This window comes from Gallus gallus, chromosome 12, assembly GCF_016699485.2.
Source record: "Gallus gallus isolate bGalGal1 chromosome 12, bGalGal1.mat.broiler.GRCg7b, whole genome shotgun sequence".
Taxonomy (NCBI): domain Eukaryota; kingdom Metazoa; phylum Chordata; class Aves; order Galliformes; family Phasianidae; genus Gallus; species Gallus gallus.
The window spans coordinates 5,479,972-5,492,170 of record NC_052543.1 but is presented as its reverse complement, the minus strand read 5'-3'; the positions used below and the strand labels follow the sequence as shown (position 1 = coordinate 5,492,170).

The 12,199-nt window shown below is 39.6% G+C and overlaps 1 protein-coding gene across 35 annotated transcripts in view; it reads left to right on the top strand.

The window, feature by feature from the left end:
- IQSEC1 (IQ motif and Sec7 domain 1) overlaps nucleotides 1-12,199 on the top strand; it is a 365,521-nt gene that overhangs the window by 307,654 nt on the left and 45,668 nt on the right. For all 35 annotated transcript variants that reach the window (XM_046900093.1, XM_046900092.1, XM_040646649.2 and 32 more), the window contains one exon: nucleotides 11,600-11,882. In XM_046900093.1, the coding sequence (XP_046756049.1) occupies nucleotides 11,600-11,882 (283 nt within the window). The remainder of the gene's footprint in view (nucleotides 1-11,599; nucleotides 11,883-12,199) is intronic.

The following is a 12,199-nucleotide window of genomic DNA, read 5'->3' as shown; positions in this document are numbered from 1 at the left end:
AGCCTACAGCCATAACGATCATAGCCGTGATCCTGTCAGTTTCATGAGTCCAGACAGGCAGACCGTGTCAGCACTTGCACAGAACTCTGAGGATAGATCTTCAGGGAGGAACGGACCGTTCAGTTGGAAGCACCCCAGCATTTAAAGATAACACCAAAGGGAATGTTTCCCCTCTTCGTCTGGGAGGTTGTGTTGGGAAGTTATCATTCAAAGGAGGTGGACAGCAGCATTCCTGATCCAGCTGCTGTTCTGAGAGGTCTAACAGTTTTTCTGACAGAGCAGGCCTGCGTGAACCCCTGACTTTCTGGTTGTGTTTCTATCTAATTATAGCTTTTCTCTCTGCACTCTCAACTGGGAATAAAAATTATCTTTATTGTTCTTGCATGGTTCTGCTTTATTGTAATGGGTGGGTAAACAGCTGCTTTGTTTCCATTATAGAGGTGTCTGGGGTGATTCACATGCTTTGAAGTTAATGACATTTCACAGGGTGTTGAACGTTAGATAATGTTTTCAGCTGTTCTTAGATTCTTAAAAGGCAGTTCGTTATTGCTGTTCATATATTCTTTATTTCGTGAAAATTGTTTAGGAGATAATCAGTGCTGTGAAGTATTGACTACAGACTGTTTTCAAGAAGGAGCTGATTCTAACGCTTCAGGTTGGGGAGGGTGGGACTTTGTAGTGAGTGGGCAGTCCCTGTGAAGCAGAGGAGAGGGGATTGCCCAGTATTTATTGGAGATTGGCTCAAATGGTAACTGTTGCAGTTTTGGATTCTTTCATTGTTAACTGAATCAAAAACACCTCAGTCAGCCTAGGAGAACAGTAGTAGAGTTTTCCTGGGCTGCCACAGCTCAACATGTTGCACGAGATCTTTTCTGACAGTCTTGACATTTTCTGAATCTGTTTTGGCAAAGAACTTGTTGTAAACATTTCATTTTTGATTCACAAAAAGCTGACCTTGTTTTCAGGAACTGGGCTTCTGCCCTCATCCTAAAGACCACTGTCCATTGAGGAAAGATCTATGGATTAAGTAATGGAAAATAGCCTGTAAATTCTAAGAATGACCCAGGTTCTGTGCTTTAGACCTTACATTCTTTCGTGGTTGCCCAGCCTTACATGCCCAGCTAAGGCACGTCATATCAGCAGAAGTCAGTGCAGACTCCTGGTGCTCCCAGTAGTCTGAGTTGCGGAGCTGCTCTGGCCGTGAGTGTGCTGCATCCAAACAAAGCTGCTGCGTGCTGCCTTGTGGCTGGGCAACTACTCCTGTGCTGTGTGTGAACCATGGCTCCTCTGTTTTTCAGTATTGATTCAAGGTAACAAATAGAACATGAAGCAGATTTTAAAATATAACAGTGGGTAGGCTTTGTAGAGCAACGTTCCTATAGTAAGCTTTGAAATAGCACCAATAGATTCCCAAGACCTGTGTTAATTTATTGTGACCAGTGATAGGGGTCAGAAGTGCTACTGACAGCCTACATTTAATTCCTCACCAACAGAAAATGAACTTTAAGATGTATGAGCTCAGCATAATGGAGAGGAAATGTAAAAGGAAGGAAGTTTGTGAATGAGAAAAAGCATGTCAGCTTTTCAGCTGATTAGGGACTGTAGGTAATCTTCTCATGTCTCGTTTGTCCTCAGAGTTAAGATCCACACGTAGTACAACTCAGTGCGTCTTTCTGAGTGAGTATGCAAGTACCATCTGTCTTGGACACATTGCCTTGAATCTAAGTAATATCTAAAACCATTTATTTCCTGCTAAACTCTGTGCCTCAAACAAAAGATCTCTTACCATTTTGTTTCCCTGAACGTTAAGTTCTGTATGCCTTAATTTAAATCAGGGTGTGTTGCACGGGACAAAAACCTCACACTTGTGAGCCTGTGATTAAAGACTGTTTTGCAGTGGTTCTCTTCCAGTAAGTGACTGCACAGACTTCTTCCATGCGTGCAGAATGCTCAGGGCCGGTCCCTGTTCTCACTGGAGTTGGAGCAAAACTCTGGATGTCACTGAAAGCAGGAAGAAGGCTTCTGTGTGCTCGGTTAGCGGGTTTTTTCCTACCTCGTGAGAGGTTCTCATGCCTGTATGTGTTTATGCGTGTTGAAATTACACTGTTTTCCCTTAGAGAAAACCAGTAAAGGCTTTTTGTCTTTCCTTGCTTGTTTTCATGTGTTTCAGACCCAGCACGAGGTAACTGGCAGTCAAGACGGGGTTTAAGCAGTGTTTAAAACTGAGCAACAGCATTTTGTATATTAGATTCAGATTATGAAAAGTTCCTTTTTTTTTATTTTCTGGTCTGGCTGTTAGCAGTCCATACTCATTTTGGATTTGGATTGGCTTTTGTAACTGCATTGCTCTTACAGCCTCATCAGGTCTATCTGGTACTCAAAGGAGAAGTCAAACAACCACTGCAAGTTGTGCATACCGTACTTTATTTGTAATCATTTCAACTAGAAAAGGGATAAAACTTGAAAATGGGTCAAATAATAGATTTTATCAAGTATGTTAGATCTAAAAAGATGTGATTTTGTTCCAGGTATGAAATCTAAATGCCTGAAACTTTTTATTACTATGAAAACAGGGTTTCGGTAAGGATCTTCAAGCTGATTCATATGTGTGCTAAACACAGTCCATAAGAGATGAAAGGTTATTATTTTCCATCAAGACCTGAACAGGTAGAGCAAATAGCATATAGTTTCTTACAGAACTTCATTGCCCGCGGCAGTGTCACTCAGCATCACCTCTGGCTGCCTTGACACAACAGCTGAAGCCACAACAGAGGTGAAATATGACGATAGCTGACATACGATGCCAAGGATTTTTGTATTATATCAAATGCTGCTTCAGCTGTGCGTGCAAATGAATTTTTTTCTCAGATGCAGAAACTAAATCTTCCTTTTTAAAATTAGCACTGAATAAAGGTCATGTCTTGATGTTATAAATGGTAGAATGTTTTAATATCTCACTATCTTGAATACGTGTCATATGTAGCATATGTCTGGTAAATAAGAGGATGCGAGGTGCTAAATGTTACATGTGAGTAGATAATTAATAGTTGAGGTTAGATACACTGAGGAACCTTGCAGATTTATAAGACTTCTGATTGTTCGAGTTCACTTAGGAAGAGCAGGGCAAAGTGTGCAGTGGTAGGCAGAGACCTTCAGGGTTGCAGTTAATGTTGGGTGGCGCAGTTAAACTTGAGAATATTTAGCTCTGGTTCACTTAGGAGGGTAAACATCCTTCAGAAGAATTTTCTGATATGAGTGTTTTATGTTGGCATGCAGAGAGGAGCTGACCTTAAAAACAAACCTCTGAAAACCGGGCTGGTAATTTTGAGAGCTCTTCTAGCCACAAGCCTCAAATTAGTATATAGCCTTATTTTAATATAATTTTGTGCACTTTATACAAACAGTTTAAAGTATGGAATAGGGTCACTGCTAAATGAACTTATGTTGGGTGATGATTAACACAGATAAGCAGAGAACGGTGTACTTTCTTTACCTGAGATAGAAGGTAACTTCTGTAAGCAAGCTGTGCTTAAGTTCTGTTGATGCTGTCAGTCTCTCTTGTTCCTTTCCAGCTGCCAAATAATGAAAATAAAGCACAGCTTTGCTTTTAGCAGTGAAGCTTTATCAGGCATTAAATGGGTGCTGTGGGAGGGTTGCTTTTTTGTTGATTTTAACCCTTTTGTAGCAGAAACTTCTGTTTGCTAGGCAGCGCGCTGCCCTGTTTGACATAGACAAAGGTGATACGTGAGGCATTTAACCTTCCTTCTCCTCCTTGGAAGCTGAAGATAATCTCAAGTAAGCTCTTCTCTAACACACATTCTTAGTTCTTAAATCTATTATAAAGGTTGTTCCCTTAAATGAAGTAGGGTAGATTTCTGTTTGGTTCTCTTCTGGACTTGCTTGTGTGCATCTCTGCTTCAGCAGAAAGAGTGCATTAATTCCTAATTTCTGCTTCCTAGAAGAGAATATGATCTGTCATCTTCCCCTGCTCTCTGCTGTCGTTAGTAGCACGTAAGGTTGTGGGTTAAAAAGCCTTAAAAATAAACATTGTTTTTTAAATGCCTTTCATGGGTTTATTCAGTGGGAATTAAAGTTCAGTAGTGTCCAAGCGAACAGATGTTGGGGATTTTCTCTGAGTTTGAATCCAGGGCTTGGACTAGAAAGCAAATGGAAGTTTGCAAGGCACATAGTGGTGTTTTGTCTGCGGATCTGGTCAGGCTGTCAATGGTCCTCAAACTGTGTTTTAACTGGCTGCTGTTGGCAGTCTGTTACACAGAACGTTACAGAGCAAAGTGGTTGGTTCATTAGTTGTTAGTGTTCGTTTCTGAGAACATGCAAATTTTGTCTGGATTTTTCTTGCAGTGATATATAACTTCAGGAAGATGAATTGCCTGGGACATCACTTTGATGTACAGTCAAAGGTTTCATTTGTTTTTAACAAAAACAGCTGAATTGGTGAGAGTGCATTCTAAGTAAAACAAGTCGGTCGATATTTCTTTCCTGGATCAAAGCTTTTGTCGATGCCTGTGAATACTGTTGCCCATCATAATGGCTTTGAACTTTTGACAGTGTATATTTGAAGGTAGATTGGTTTGTTAATGTTATTGCATTTATTGAATTTGGGGATTTGTGTAAGTTCTCCATAAAATTGACTTCTGTGTACTAGAGCTGTACAAAACAGAGATGGGAATAAGAGCTAGATTCCAATCTGTTCCAAATTGTACTAATAATATACTTCTGTTCAAGTGTTCTCACCCCATTGGGGAATGTTGTATTGTGGAGGAGGAAAGAAAAGAAAAATATTAAAAAACTAGCTTGTATGAGCTGCGTATGGCTAGTTCTGCATTTTTAGAGGTTACATTAAGAACTTTTTGCAAAGAGTAATTTGAGATAATGCAATGCATACATCAGAGCCTTAATTAAGTACACCTCCAAGTTTATAGTAGAAAGCACCACAGGTACAGAAATGCAAGCCAGCTTTGAAGCAGTGGGGTGCACCCTTGTGTCAAATGAATCATTATGCTCAGATTGAGTTGCCTATAGAGAGTCATAGTTTCAGTTTGCTGTGTTTTGTTTCTCATTGCAGTTTTAAGTTTCACGTTTAAATTAGGACTTCATTGTAAAGACAAAGGTTTATGCAAGAAATTAACTACCATATAGATTTGTTTGTATGTGGAATGCCTGGGTTTGACCTAAATGTTTTTGCCATTTAAATATAGGGGTTTTTTTTCAGCGTTCATGATGGAAATGTGTGGTCATACCAGCTGCTCTAGCAGCTGCCATTGAGCTGCTCTCTGTTACCCAGTTCCACAGGCGACTTCTGGTCTGCATTCTTTGAGCTAGGTAGAGAATTTGGATCAGTTTCAAGTGGGTATTTATAATTGGGAGTTACGATCAGAGTTTGACTTTTTAACCTCCAAGTTTTAAAAAGAGATAGTTGGTGTAAAACAGATGCGTAAGCACTTCTTTCTTCCTGAGCATTGGGCCTATTTATATAGGACATATATTTTGGAATGGAATAGAAGATTTACTAGGCATTGTATTTACAGAATGAACTTTTCATGTAAAAACCTTTGGTCTTTTTGTTTTGCATTTAAATCCATCCCATACGTGGCATGTTTGAGTCCCTCGGTATCCCGGTACTTCAGTTGTAGCTATCTTGGTAAAACTGCAGGACAGCCATTGTTTGGGTCGGGGGAAAAAAAAAAAAAAAAGAAAATATCTTGCTGAATTATTCAGTGTAGATACGATTTAAAGGTAAATGACATGGATTCATGGAACAGGCAACTTAGGGAAAGGACCAATTTGATTGAAGAATTTCATGAAGAACTACTCATGCAAATGCTCCACCATTGCAACAAATAAATGTATAAATACTCCATTAAGCTCAGTCAGGTTATGCAGGCTGCCTGGATTTTTGACTGCTATTTCTGGCCTGCCAATCCCTACAGCAGCCCAAGAAATCACCTGCTTCCTAAAGAGCAAAGCATGTCCTGTTGTGGCAAGGCTGGGCACTGCTTTGTCCTCCGGGGCTAACCAGGGTGATAAGTTGGCAGTGATTTTGAGAGTATTCATAGTACTTGTATGTACCTTCCACAATTCAGAAGAAAATTGATTCATTGTGTGTACCTTTGAACTAGTGTTTATTCTTTTAGTAATGTAGAATACTATGGAACACTAAAATACTATAGAAAAATCTAAGATGTAACAGCACAAACACATTATCTTCTCATACTTATTTTTATGTCCAAACTAACTTTATTTTTACAGAATGGGTGTAACGCAAATTGGTTCCTGTGAATGCACCATCCAGTTGTTGGGGCCTGTTTTCAATTTCATGTCTTTATATTGCACTGTTGAAAGCCCATTGTAAATGAATGATGAAAATTACTTGTGATTTCAGAGGGTGTTCATTGGTAAAGTCATTTTTTAAATATTTACTCATAGAGCTTTTTAGTTCTATTTTGAAATACTGCGTGCAGTTTTGGTTTGGCACTTATGTTACTTGGAAGCATGTTGGATTTCCTTGTTGCTTTTGGTTCCAAACAAAGGCTGCAATGTACTGGATTCAACATTTGGAAGTTTTCTGTAGGCACATATTGACATTATCTTTGTATTACAGTCCTACAAGCGAGCTTTTGGGGCACTTTGGGCGTTGCAGACTGTGAGGTTTCTGGGGCAAATGGGAATACGAAATGGTTCCTTGCATCTGACATGAGTGAGCTCAGTACTTCCTCTTCACATTGTGCAGTCTGTGAGGTAGCAGGCCTCAGAAAAAAGTGAATTTCTACTTTCTGTGGTTGTCCTCTGTCATCCAAACCAATTGTTTTGCCATTACTGTGAGTGCAGTGAGCACATTTGTACTCAGGGAAAAGCACGGGGTTTGCTCTTCACTGAAATTCAGGTCTTTGGGACTCTTTCCAGTTTCTATTCTAAGCTCAGATGTTGAAGCTTTCTTATTTTTCCATTTTTTTTCCTGATTGTGCTTCTGTTTGCTCTCGCTAAGATTGTAGTCGGTACGGTTTGAAGGAAAAGGAAGGTATGAATGTAAGACCCTCACAGTTCTTTGGAAAGTGAAAAAAAATCCTCCAAAGAATTTAGTAAATATTAAAAAATCCCAATTAATATGTTGTTAGAAAGGATGGTAATGTGTTTAGTGTACTCATCAACTAATTACAGCCTGTGTGATCACAAGCAATAATTTCTGATGTGAATGTGTAAAATGAGATACAGGGAAGAAAAGACATGCCAGGTTCATGCAGCTAGAACGCCCAGAGAGGAACGATCAGCCTCCCTTGTGGCTAACCACGTCACTGTGTTCAGCAATGGGCAGAGGGAGGAAGGATGACAGAGCTTTTTCTCATTAGGTAACTTCAGAGATGAGCCTGTCACCTGAACAGTGGGAAGCGAGTGTATAAAAAGGGAAAAAAATCCAACAGACCTTGTCCTCATTAGCAGCAGCCTCTGCTTTGTATTTTGTCAGCTTGGATCTATTGTATGCTACCTTAGTCCAAAGATACAGCTATGCACCATGCTATTCAGGTTTGACATCTAGGCAAATGAGTTAGAAAAGCAGCTCCTTGGCAGCCACTGCCTGCACGTTGTTGTGAGTCTTTCGTTCAGAGAGAGCAGTGGGCTTTGTTTCTGCTGCTGTTGGAGCTCAGTGCACGTGGTGGGTGAACGCGGGGTTAGCTGCACTGCGGGACTGACCCTCAGCTCACTGCTCTGCTGATGGAAAGAACGGATCCTGCTTGCGTGCACAAATGTCACTTTGGCTGATGTATTTTAATTTAAAAACATTTGCAGAGTGTATCTCTGCTTTTGCAGGAATTCTCAAGCCAAACACATGAAAGAGAGGAAAATGCCCAAGTCTATCCATCTTTGGTATTACACTGGTTCGTATTAGTTGGAAAAAGCAGAGTTCATCTGATTTTTTTTTAATTTTTTGCCAGTAGTTTCACATACGCACTGCCGTGTCAAAAGTCCTGTGCTCCATTGTTTCCATTTTTCTCTAAGCTTTTCGTCTTTGCATTGTTCCTCGATACGGTGTGTTTCTTAATGGTAGTGCAAGCTGAGGTCCGTGCAGGAAGAAGCTTCCAGTGACTGCTTTTGATAAAATGCTGATTCAGCCAATGCTGCCCACTCCTTCAGAAAAGTTCCTTAGATATTCAAAAAAGCAAAGATTTTCCATGGCTCTGCTCTTAAGTTCTATCCATGCAACACCATGTTAATAGTAGTAAATATTTTTAAATGTTTAATTTCTGGTTAGTGCTGTTAAGCTGCTCCATTCTCTGCTCCTCAGTAAAATCCTGGCGAACAGCTGTTCTCATTTTCTGTCTTGGCAGATTATGGATCTCTATTTACTCCTGAGACAGGAGTGCGATACGACAGTTAAAGTTCTAGAAATGAAAGGTTCATGTCTTGACTGTTCTGCATTCTCCTGAATTGGAATGCTTGATGCAGTGCTCTTTTCCCAACTAATCTGCTCTGGTAAATTGCAGGGAGATAAACCAACCTCGTCTATGAGTTTACGTCCTCCAATTAGCAGTAATTCTACTTGGCATGGGGAGGTGGCAGATATCAGAGGCCTTAATTAGGAATTTCTTTCTCATTTTGCCTGGGACTAGGTAGTGTTGTCTATTTCTGCACTTCACTCAAGGTACTTGATTTCTTATCCATATAAGAAAGTGTGTGCAAGGTGAATACTGAGGGAAGTGATGCTCGAAGTGCCCACCTATTCCTGTTGTCATAGAGGACTCCTGCTAGCTGCTGTTGCAGGCTTGGAGCAGATCCCCTGAGGTTTTTGTCTGTTGGCATTTTTAGTAAGAGGATAGCTGGAAGAACCTTCTAACCCTGTGGAGGCTGTGTGAAGCAAAGGCACCATTCTGAGCACAGAGCTTTTCAGAATAGACCTGGACACGATCGTTCTCAATTGCGTACTCCTGCACAGTGCTCTGTGTGCGATTCCTCCATAGCACAGCAGTAATTTTTGTTGTCATTAAAACTTCATACAAGTTGTATATATTGAAATATTTTTCATTTCCAAACATGTAAAGTAGTAATAAGAAGAAATCAAACTGCTTTTGTCAGTGGAATTTTCACTTATATGAAATAATTTGTGTGAAGCCTCAGCTCCTCTTCAATTAACAGACAGGGAAGAAATGAATGGGAGAAAGCTTTCAAATATGCAGTATTAGTTGTGCATGCTCTGTTGCTTTAAAGGGCTGTCGTGCTGTTGTGCAGGAGGCTGCACGTTGTAGAAGGTGATTGCTTTCCTGCTTCTGAGGCCTGACGTGTGATGGTGGGGAATTAGGCCTGTGAGCAAAGTGAGGTCAAGCTTTCCGTCTCATTCAAGGCTCATGTTTGAGTCTGGAAAAAGTACAAAAGAAAAACTGCAAATAAAGAAGAATGCTCAAGCTTTAGTCAAAACCTTGGGTAGATCCACTTCCAATTTCTTCCTACCCAGGGCAGTAGTACTTCTGTTGAGAAAAGATTAAGTGATCCGTTGAGGGTATTATTATTAAGATGCCAACATGAGATGGTTATCAGTAATGGAAGGGTTTGTAAATACTTAGGAATTAAGGGAAGAGAAAAGCAAGAATGCCACAGAACCTAAGAAGGGGGAAATAGTGATATTCTTATTTAAGAATAGTGAGTTCTTATTTATTTTGGCTGGGTTATTAAACAAACTTACCGTATGTGTATGAAAAGTACTTACAAATAAGATGGAAACTGGGAGCCTGTGATGGTCTCTTAGTTAAACAGAACAGAGAATTGTGTTTCAGTATTTAAAGAGAGAACGTGGAGGGTTTTAGAGCAGTACAAATGTACTTCAAGGCTGCTTTAGAGAGAATAGTGTGTTTCTTTCAATGAGCGGTTACACAGTTTCAATGTCAGTAGCAAAACTGCGGATCATTTATCATTGTTAAGTTGAAAGCCATCTGTGTCATTGAGGGAAGGGGATTTAGTTTCCTGTCGGCTTCCTTTTTGGAAAAAGTGATGTGTGTAGACTGAAAATATTTCCAGCCTGGGTAAAGTATGTTTGAAAATACCTTTTGGGTAGAGTCATATTTTGATGGGCAAAGGAAGAGGATTTGCAAAGAAAGAGAAACTTCAGTTCTACATGTTTATAGAAACATTTTGAGACATCTGAGGGACTTGTATTTCCCTGCACTTTAAAAAGTACACAGTGTTCGAGCTAGGGGAGTTTTGACAGTGTTAACCTTGATCTCCTCTGGCACTGCAGTCCGGTGGAGAATGTTCTTTCAGAAGTCGCTCTGTACTTTGAACTGTTGCAGGGGCTGCTGTGGTATGCGTGTGTAGCAAGGATCACAGCGTTTCATTTCCAAGAGACAACAGAAGGGCTTTGTGTTTTATGTTCATGTACATGTGAATGAAAGCAGTATATGAACCAGAGCAGGCTGTGGGAGCACGTGGAATTGTATTCCTTTAGTCTGGATATACCTGTTCCTAAAACGAAAGGTAGGGGAAGTGCTGCAAATGCTCGCGTTTACGTGTGTGTGAAGGAGTGCTGACTGTGTCTCTGATTAAAACAAGTAGTAAATAGAATTTCAGTGTCTATCAGTGCTCTCTGTACGTTGTATGAGGCAAATAGTAAATATTTATGTGAAATGGGAAAAACAGATACTGTGAAAGAGAGGAAGTACACATGCTATTGTAATGTGAGAATGTCCTAATGTAAGTATCAAACAAATCAAAATAACCATTAGAAGATCATTGCATCAGGATAAAGCCTGACTAGGGTTCAGTTTTAAAATGTTTTCTTTTGTGCAACTCTTTAATGCAGAGGTGTTTGTTTTTGTTTGTTTGTTTTTCATTATCACATAGCAGTGACAGCATTCCTGTGAAAACAGTGTTTTATTTGCCATGTAGCTCCTACTGTGTATTCCCTACCTGAAAATATTTTACTTTTATTACCTCAAAGCACCATCCCTTGGGATACTTTAATAGAAAGCATGCCAAAAGTATCTCATGGGAGCAATCTTTCACTAGCAGAGAAATAAATGAAATTTCTCCTGGAGTTATTTTTTCCCAACTTTAGTTTCGAGAAACATTATAGCACACAAGATCCTATCAAATCTCCTTTGAGTAAAGTGAAAGTAATCCTTTTACGCTGAACTCAAATACAATGGTAAGAAAGTATTGGTTTTATTTGTCAAAGCAATGAAAGAGATAAAAATAAGCATCTGTCATTTTGAAGTAGAATAATTTGGAAAAGATCACAGCAAAATCTTATAAGAAATGAAGTTTTCATTTACATTACAATTGCTAAGTTACTTTGGATGCTACTAACAATTGGTCTGTGAAGTTAAATAATGCTTGAGATCTCCATTCTCCTGCTTGACTCACCTTCTAAAGGTGACCTCCACAACAAAAATAGAACTTGTTTAGATTACAGTGAAAACTGTGGTATTTAACATAATGTCTATGTTACCTTGTAGTATCTGCATCTGAATTTCAACTAAATGTGCTGGATGGCTGTAGAATTATCCTAATCAAAACTGTGCTGTTTGTTACTGAGGATTTTGGTACACAATACTCACCGGAGGATTTTCCTGTCTTCTTAATGTCTCTCTAGTGTCGAGGGTGAAGCTCCAAGTAGCGAAACTGGCACATCTTTGGACAGCCCATCTGCTTACCATCAAGGACCTATAACACACAGTTCAGCTATAAGCCCAGACCATTACGATCACTCAGCTTACGGGCTGTATTCTGTCTCCCCTGGGCAACAAAGAACTCGGAGGCCAAAACTTCAGCACTCAACATCAATACTGCGAAAACAAGCAGAGGAAGAAGCTATTAAAAGGTCAAGATCACTTTCTGAGAGCTATGAACTCTCTTCAGACCTACAGGATAAGCAGGTATTTGAGCTTTTTACCTTATTTATGACAATGACAACATGTCTGTAAGCTGGAAAAATTTTTGTTTCAACATCACTTCAGTTAGAATGCTGAAAACAATTTTTTTCCTGCAACCAACTTTGTTCAAAGCGAATGTTTCTGAATTCTTTTTAAACTGTATCATATCCTCTGAAGAAACACCTAAGAGATACATTAATACTGTTAAAACTGTCAGGAGTGGTGATTTGATGTTGAGATTAGTACCATTTGGAAGAATGTAATAGTGCAAGATGGTTTTCTAAGAAAATCAGTGATTTTGAAATCTGGATGTCTTTGTT